At 46.9% G+C, this 9,597-nt stretch overlaps 1 protein-coding gene across 8 annotated transcripts in view; it reads right to left on the bottom strand.

Annotated features, from left to right (window-relative positions):
• LOC139772502 (homeobox protein prospero) overlaps positions 1 to 9,597 on the bottom strand; it is a 54,697-nt gene that overhangs the window by 26,717 nt on the left and 18,383 nt on the right. For 4 of the 8 annotated variants that reach the window (XM_071706234.1, XM_071706239.1, XM_071706236.1 and 1 more), the window contains exon 4: positions 729 to 888. In XM_071706234.1, the coding sequence (XP_071562335.1) occupies positions 729 to 888 (160 nt within the window). The remainder of the gene's footprint in view (positions 1 to 728; positions 889 to 9,597) is intronic. The other 4 variants (XM_071706237.1, XM_071706241.1, XM_071706238.1 and 1 more) reach the window with 1 other exon arrangement.

Here is a 9,597-nt window from a genome sequence, read left to right as displayed (position 1 = left end):
GCATTATTAGCGAAATACAGATTGGCTTTACGGTAGTTTTACAACAAGAAACGTCATCGTGGAATGCTACGACATGCGGAATTCCGAATAATACAAATTTATGAAAAATGTAGTTCGCAACTCTTTGCAAGTTTTCAACGTGTACTTTTTATATTTAATTCCATTTACTCCAAATTATCTATTTTTATATGATACGAGAAAAGCATAATATTGCATAATTTATTAAAGTAATGCTAAATTAACTATTAATTGCACTATTGATTAATTATTAATTGAAGGGCTGCAACAGAAATGTCTACAATTTAAGAAACTGAGAAATCTAATGTAAATTTATTTTTTCCAATGTTGAGATTGATATGTTTATTTTGTTAAAAGGGTGGATTAAATTATCTGGCATGTGCACCTTCAATTAACAATGTTATAAGTAGAATTTCATTTCGGTACTCAAACAGGCAATAAATATTTCACGCATATATACTTTTATTTATAGTAAAACGTGCAAACACAATTATATAGTTACAGTGAACCACAAAGACGCACGTGAAATATTTTATATAAACGTACGATAGGTACTAACACCGAAAGCTTAATTTCGAATCGATCGATTGACGATCCGGCGTCACTCTATATTGGCGAAGATATACATGCTCGTCTTTTTCTCGATTCGCGAAACAATATCGGTCGGAAAATAAAATAAAATGCAGCGTGTGCGTGTTCGTGTTGCGCACCTGGGGACCCCATACCTCAATGTGGTTATTACGGTTGTAGTGAAGGTTGAGAACCCGATAGATTTCGGAGTCGCCACCGACTCGGAGATCCTCGACGTTCTTCACGCCCTCCGAAACTGCTTGTCTCGCGTATTTCTCCATTTGGATGTAGTAGAACTCCCTGAAACGAGACAGAAAAGTGCACAGTGGTTAGACAATTCATCAATCTGCGGTGTATATTCAATACAATATGAATATTTATATGTAATACGATTTGATGGATTAATATGAGCTTTAATATAAGTATACGGTTCGATGTGCATACGTCGAGGTGACAATTAATAATAAATCTTTCTACGTCATCGCGGCTGATTCTTGTCTCGTCTGGCTTTCCCGCGACAGACAGCGACAACGCTAATGCGTCATCGATAATTAATTAAAGATCGATGCTAACAGTGGTCTGACGTAAGCGGAAGGAGATGAAAAAAAAAAGAAGGAAGGGGACGACGCACATGGAGAGCCCTATGCGAAGCTCTCCTCGACGTTAAGCGGACAGACGCAAAGAGACGATGAAAAACCTATCGTGTCGGCCACACTAAAGACACGATGCTTTCGCAGGTCTAGCTAGTGACGTATAATCAACGCGAAATTACGCAATCCCCTTCTATATTCGGTCCGCGGCAGGAAAAATCCCATCGTTCCCAAGTTACCTTTACGTTCATTAATTAATGCGGAAAAACAAACGTGCCTCGTTAATTGATGTATAATTGATATAGGAACGGCGATCCGAGTTTTCGAACGCGGAAGCAGACGCGAAGGGTAGCCCTCTTTGCAAATGACGCGCGTGGAAGGAGAAGAAAAATATAAAAAGTACGAATGCACTGCGTGCACCGAGGGAAATTATTAATACCAAGTTCAGATTTCGTATTTTTTTTTCACAGTCATTTGGCGTCCTTACGAATATTCCGTTTACAAGCTTCTGAAACGCTTTTTTGTGGAATCTCCAGTCTGTAATATACCATTTACTTCTGTATGTGGTGTCCTTTCTTTAGAATTAGTGTTGGAATAAAAGAAAAGATTAAGCTGTACGATTCATAGTGTTCATAGTTAATAAAAAATTTAAATTATATGTCCATATTTACATATATCCCGATAAACCATCGGTCAAGTATCTTCGTAGAATAAGTAACGCAGAATATAGTCAGCCGGATTCCCCAGGGATCCAGAAGTAGAATGATTTCAACAAGAGAGCGCAATTTGTACAAGTCATCATCGCTGAATATTTGACAAAGCAGCTGCTCCGTTGAGAGCAATTTTTTAAATTGCTTCCGCCTGGCGGATTGGAATCTCATTTACTAGAGAAAACGGGAAATGAACAATGGGATGTTTAGCGATCTAAGTTGGTAAGACATTTTTCAACGAGAATGTTAAGCCATCTAAATAAATTCCCATACTTGCTCACGAAGCGCTCCTGACTAGTTCGTTTTTCATAGCATGGTAGACATTGTTTTTATCCATCACGCTTGGAGATTGGGAAAGGTCAGGAAACTTTTCTCTTGCCGAAGAAAACAACGCGTTCTTCCGCAACGTTCACCCTATTCAAAGCCGCTGGAAAGAAAGAAACGGCAAGTAGACGAGAGCGGAGACGAGAGAGGCGAACTTCTCTTCGTTCGATCATTCCGAATTGGTTTTACTGCCAATTAAGATAATTTCGCGTGCTCTTATCAGCAGTCAGTCGGAGAAAGTTATGCACGCGAGAAGAATCGAAAGAGGAGTTCCTCCATCATCCCTTCGCGCATATCCCGTCCCTCTTCATCTCCTCGAACCATCACCGACACCACCCATCGGCGAGCCGCCCTCCCCCCGCCGACTTCGCCCTATACATGTGTTACCTGCGCCTATAATCCTTACTCAACCACCCATCGACCGCATTCAAGCTCGTCGGATCGCCGAGTATAGGCGGAATGTGGCGGAGGTAGTGGTAGACTGCGTCGCTTACGTACCTACGTTAACGTCGTACATCCTGGCGCACACGCGATGCTTGTACATATACGTATACGTGCGACACACGTATGCACGTATCTACGAAGTGCCTAATTAAAACAGACACCCGCGGAGACAGAGAGAGCGGGACGAGAGGACGAGAGACTGGACGCATAATGGGGTGCGCGAGGGCGCGAGGGAGACGGCGTTAGTTCCGTAGTCTGTTTGACAAAAAGCCCGAGTGCTAGAATTGCCACTCTTCGACCACCAAGTGCAGAGGATAAGAGCAACGGTGAGCGAGAGAAACCGTCGCGTCGGCGAGAGGGAAAGACAGAGAGATGGGTAGTGTGGATGATGGGGGAGGGCGAGCGAGCGAGCGAATGTGAGTGAGCGAGAGTGTGTGCTGGAGGGTGAGCCGCGGGATCATTCATTATAGTATTGTATAATTAGGATGATAATAAGCTCTCTTCAGGGTTTCCTTGCGCTCCGTTGCAACGGGACGATTCTCAAGCGCGGAAAGAAAGAGAGAAAGAGAAAGGGAAAAAAAAGCGGGAAAGGAAATATCGATAAGGAGAGGCAGAAGGGAGAAAGGCGTGAATCTCTGCAAGGGCGCTAATTATTAGTACTTAATTGCAATGTGCTTCGTCGACCAAAAAGATAATGAAGAACATGTGGAGATCGCGACGTTGCAGATTTTTCGAAACAAACGTTTCTATTTGATCTCTCGTTTCATTTTCTCATTCATTAAGATAATTTAAAGCGAACTGTATTCACATTTGACTTTCTTATTATATGTTTATATTTGGAAATTTGGTTAAGGCATTTTATCTAAGATGTGATATTTAATTGGATGAATTACGGCTCACTCTTTTAAATGACTTTATCTTAAACGTGAGAGAGAAACAGAAGGAGCGCTAGACAAAACGGACACGGAGGTGTCGCATATTGAAGCAGTTAATGGTTAACGGCGTTTGTCGACGCGTTTGCCTCCTTCAACCGCGATCTCCATCGTTGTCAGTCGCTTTTTCAACTCGCCGCTTTTATGATGCGTTGCTCGTCGCATATGCGAAAGCACCAATTAAAAAGGGAACTTCCGAGCACTCGGAAGTTTGTTTTTTACAACCGCGTCATCGCGGTAATCATTCGGTCTATTCGCGATAAACAGTGCATATACGGGTCGACGTACTGATGAGAGGAAATTAAATTGGAAACAATCGATAATTCTCACGGTATTTTAGAAAATATCGCGATACGCGAAATTTAGCTTCTTTTCGGACCAAGAAGAACCAATGAATTGAACATTGTACTTGTCATAGGTTGAGCGAGAAGCTTGTTAGGAATGTATAATGCAGACTCTATTTAGCGATAAATCATATTTTATTGCAACGAGAAGATGCTATTTTCTTTTTTTTTCTTTTTTTTACAAGAGACCGACTCTCCGAATATCGTACGAGAAATTTGGAAATCAAAACTCGATCTTTTAAATCTTCCATCTAAATGTAAAAGATGTAAAAAGGGATGGAAATAAGAGACATATTTTATTCGAAGCGAGAACAAGATTTGCATCGCGACTTTAAGAAATAGGGGCGGGCAAGGACGGCGGCGAGAAGTCGTACGCCTTCTGCCGGTTTGCCAATATACACATTGCGGCGCGCGTCTTCTCGCCTTACAATCTCCCTCCTTCCGATCTCTATTCAAGGAACGTGCTTCTTAAGCCACCGAACCAGCCAGCCAAGCCCCCTTTAACGGTTACACCAAGTCGGTAGACGATCCGACAATAGCGAACGCCGCAGCCCTCGAAGACGCGACTTGACGCGCTGAACGTTTGAATCCCTTAACCATCACGGTTTTCTTGGCGAAACTTTCCCACGGCGTTCCCCCTTACAGACGCTAGAAGAGACCTAAGAGGCCATTGGCAAAAATCCGCAAAGGAAAGACCCTAGGAGACCTTTCTTCATACGATTCTCAACGTGACGATCCATAATTTATACCGCAATAATTTATATCTGCAAAGTTCTCAGCGGTTACACGAAATATTATTAATAAACCCGTCAAGTCGACGCGCCGTATTCGTCATACGATCATTTTGCGCGTATAAACCGCAATGTTGTCAGCTGATAAAGTAATCGTCGGCCGTAACCGCATCGCCGGCTACGAGTGGCGGAAGAAGCCATTAAAGAATTCGAGAGGAACTGCCGCCGTCGTCGTCTACCGGCGCTCACGCTCTACTTTATCGCCGCGCGACGCGAGACAGGAGACAGGAGGTCACGAGGCGTGAAAGTGCGTGTAACGAGAGAGCATATTAAGCGTCCGCGCGTTAGAATTCGCGCGCGAGCGCGTCCGTGCGCGGGTGGCCGCGCGTGGTAGATGCGTGTCGCGTCTTCTCGCTCGTGCGTCGATGAGCGCGGCGCGGATGGATGAGCGACTACGGCGCGTTTGCCCGCTCGGGCGTAAGCGTCCATTCAGAGGGCGCGTTCAAAAAGGTGTCGCGCAGGGTCTTGATGTTGCGCCGCGCGCGTGCACCCTTCTTAATTAGTAATTAACACTTTAATGCTGTCTGCACTCAGACCCGGCGCCGCGCCGACCTCGACTTTAAAGTCCTCGTCGATGTCAGGGGGAGGAGAGGGCACCGCGGAAAATTATGCGGCTAAAACGCAAGTCGACAAGTGATTACTGCCTACACACGCGCCGTTCCTCCACGAACGCGACACGCGGAGTTCTAAGGATCGTCAAGTACATCGATCGCTGCGCCCGAAGGGCGCGCGAAGCCATCCGGAGTGCCGCGTCGTTTTTCAAACAACATGTTTATTTGATGATGATCAAACGAGCAGTGAAATTGCTTTGTAAAAATTACCAGCAAAGCTGGATCATTTCGTCAATACTGCGATTTCGTGTCGTTGTTTCACATATTATATTACCTCTAGAATCTCGCCTTGGTTTTATACGTTCTACAGCGAACGGGTTAACAAATAAACATCCTCGACGCTTTCGAGTACATTGTTTGTTCTCATCGGTATACGCGATTTCAATGTTACTCCGCGATATCGCGCGCGACCAAGAGTGGCGCCACTACTTGGGGAAGATCTCTCTCTCCCCCCCATTCTCTCCGGCGGACACGCGTGTCCACGTCCCGCACCACGTGCGTCGTCGCCCTGTCGTGGCTAAGCCGCCTTTTTTTCACGAGCAAGTTTCCTAAGCCTGCGAGACAATCGGCCGGCGATCGCGCGGCAGATGTGCCCCTGACAATGAGCTTCTGGGCCCTCGCCCTTCATAAAAGAGGGAACTCGAAGAACGGCGCGGCATGAGAAGGGGCACGAGAGGGGACAGGCGGGAACGAGCACGGGGGATGGGGGAGGGGGGGGGGTCTACGACTGCGAGGCACGACGGTATCGAAGGTTCCGCGTGCCGCACGCGCCGATCTTACAATGCACACTTCTCGTGTGCCCCTTGCTTTTCGACTGCCCCGGCCCCTTCTCGTCTCTTCTCCCCTTGCATCTGGCTTGCCTTAGACTCGTTCCCTATTTCATCCCCGGCACAACTTCTGTCTTTCTCCTTCCCAGCTGGTCCGCGTTCTTTTTCCTTACCCCTCGGGAGGGGTGCGGAGCATCGGCAGACAGATAGACGGATAATTTTGTCAGCTACGCGCGCACTTCTGGACGTAAATCCGTATCGCACGATACATACAGGACTAAATTCATTATGCAAAGACCGCGAATAATAAGAAGGATCACAATCTGTCGTAGGGTGCAGTTTCGCGCGGATGAAACGAATATATTATATTTCACGAATAATAGAAGAGCAAGAGCCGATAAAAATCTGAAAGAGTAAACTATATACTCTGTCGTCAATTTTAATTAAAAAAATGAAAAGTTTAGAGTAAATCGCAATGGCGAATCGCAACGCGCGCTCAATCTGTGCGAAATACCGCGCGGTACTTCTCAACGAAGAAGATTCCACGCGGCGGAAAAATAAGGGGAACGTAACCACATTTCTTGCACTTATGGCAACGAGCGAACCCCTTGGCCGCGGGGTTTAGGCCGACCGCCCCCTTCAAAGTGAAAGAGAAACAAAGAAGAAGAGAAAGAGTAGGAGCTATAGCGGGGTAGCTTTGCAGGGGTGTACCGTCCGATCAGGCTGAGGTAGGGATGGTTTTTCAAAGCTACGAGGAGTAAGAGAGAGACGAGCTCCTAGGGTCGGCGCACAGGCCGAAGCGGACGAGGACGAGGGGCATGGTGGAGAGCGGTAGCTTGGACGAGGGGGCGGGGGCAGCTGCTTTGAGCGGTTTCACTCTTCAATGGTCCCGGACTATCCCTCCTTCTGCTACCGTGCCGTGCACCCCTGTCCCCCTTCTTCGCCTCGTCCGTTCATCGCCCGCGATTCGCGTCCTCGTCGCACTTCGGCATCGGCCAAGCATTTTTTTATTCGATCGATTCTCCCTGCCGGCGGCCGTGCCAGCGCTGCACTACCCATTTGCTGCACTATGCATGTGCATCCTCGCGTGCATAAGGTGCGAAGGCTGGACTGGACTGGACTCGACTCGACTCGACTGCACGAGACTATTTGGGTACCATGATAGCCCAAAGAGGCTGAGCTCTAACGTGCCGTGGTCTAACATGTTCCAATGTAATGGGAAACAACGTTGGGCACCTCGTGACCAAGCTCGTGTGTTAAATTTTATCTCAGTTGCTCGCCTGGACGCCCTAGGAGATTCTAGATTCTCGCCAAACCCGATAAATAAAAAATAGCTTCGTAGAAAAACGTTACAGAGATCGCTCGATGTGCATTCAATACATGTTATTTACAATAAAATATCGTTTATCGATCAGTAATCATTGGAAAAGTAAATGCGGTAGCTGGAGCGACGCGTGCAAGGGGTCCAAGATCATACGTCAACGAATGACTTCTCCAGTGTTCTAGCCTTAAATTTTGCACATCTGTCCCGAAGCTCCGATTCCTGCTGGGATGACAATGAGGCAGTTAAGTCCTCACCGCATCGGCTGAGTACACACGGCACACGAACAGCGAGACGCGAGAAGGGGGGGGGGGGCGCGAGGAAGGACCGCGAGAGAAAGCGAAAGAGGGAGGCAAAGTTAGGACGGTGCCCTTGCACATACGCGCGTACACATACAGAGACCGGGGGATACACCCACGGAACAGAGGCAACACACGGCGGACACATACGGGACGTCGAGCGTAGGAGAAGGGTTGCCTAGGTTAGGGACTCGGAAAACATCCTTTGTCGAATACCCTACCGGGACCGCTCAACCGCCCAGCAACTCGTTCAACCCGCTGAGAAAAAATCAATAATTCTTTGTTGCCAAGTTTATCTCCTGTCATACCATGCTAAACTACATTACGAGTGCAGCGCGACTCCGGGAAGGGCACGAGCGAGAAGACGAAGGGATTTTTCGGAGAAAAATGAAATACCGATAGTAATATGAATTTGACAGTGATTTTGATAAAGCGCAAAAAATTGAAAGAAAAGGATAAAATTAATTATTGCTACCATTGTGCTCCGCGTTATCATATCTTTGTAATATTGCTTCTGCTACACTTGACCACTCCACAAAATTTACTGGTGAGTTTCCTAATGCTCTCGTGATTATTAAATGGTACGGTTGATGACGAACGGTTGCGTCCTGTGCCCGATACTCGTCATCGTATAGCGTCGGAAAATCGTTCACCCCCTTTCCAGAAAATCACGAGTCTGGTCGTACTTAAGCGCTATTTATACCTGTATGCGTGGACTTTATAAACTCGGGGAGAACAAAGGGAAAAAAGAACGTCGGCGGTGCGGTGAACAAATTAGCATGGCGCTTGCATATGACCTACGGGAAAAAGGGGATCGATACTTCTTATTTGTTGCCGACGCGTTGGAAATGATCGCGGAGAGAGATCGAAGAATGGAGCGAAGGGGAGCGTTGCGTATTTTGTACTATGTGAAATAGGACCGACACTTCTATCATTCACCCTCGTAAAAATGTTCGCCCTTCCACGATCGCGGCAAGGAACGAGGTATTTCGCGAGATCATCGCGCGATTCGATTCTACGAAGGAGACCGTTACGAGCCTGGTAGTTGACGCGGTGGAACGGGGGAGAGGAGAATTAGGTAAGGCAGAGGGTAAGAGCTGAAATACGACGGAGGGAGAGAGACAGACGCGACGCTTTTAGGGGTGAGACTCATGGCAGTAGGGCAGTAGGTTAGCTAGGGGCGATAGTCACCCTCCCAGCATCTCTAGTATGTATAGTACGTTGGGTAACAGTAAATAGGATTTGCTAGACAACTGTCGACCACCGCGGGGAGAGAGGCTACTGTAAATATTCCGTAGGATTACGTTTATGGCTCTTAAACGATCCCGGTCTGTCGAGTTCAGGTAAATGTAAGCGCAATCCCTTCGGACTACTTTACAAAAGGGCGCGCGTGTGCCGAAAGTACGCGTGTAATCAATAATTAATGTTATACATCCGTGTTATCTCGGCATTACTATAAAAAAAATTATATACATATATTCGTATAAGTTGCCTTTGCGTTTTAATTATCTGGTGCGCGCAGATATGTGTCATACGTGAAGTTTCACGCGTACCTTCATCCGTTGTTTCCCCGCAGAAAAAGATACCGATAAACGCACACGCGCACACATCGATAATCGAAAGTGGCCTGCGTTTTTTCCTCGTTCCAATCGGGGTCGCCTCTCCTTTAGCGACGACGTTGTGTATTTCGACGGCCTATTTGCCACCCGTATGTGTCGCGCCACTAAGATAGTCGGTGCTTGCTTACGTCGTTCGCCCGCATGCTTCCCGCGCACTCAGAAGGTGACTTAGGTATATGGGCGATTTGCATACGATGCCAGTAAGAGAGTACCGTTTTGTTTGCGGCGCATTGTTCGGTACGGTCGCACGAATTCTT

This window comes from Temnothorax nylanderi, unplaced genomic scaffold, assembly GCF_030848795.1.
Source record: "Temnothorax nylanderi isolate EJ_2023f unplaced genomic scaffold, tnyl_v1.0 TNYL_tig0050_pilon, whole genome shotgun sequence".
Taxonomy (NCBI): Eukaryota; Metazoa; Arthropoda; class Insecta; order Hymenoptera; family Formicidae; genus Temnothorax; species Temnothorax nylanderi.
This window is presented reverse-complemented; position numbering and strand designations above follow the sequence as displayed.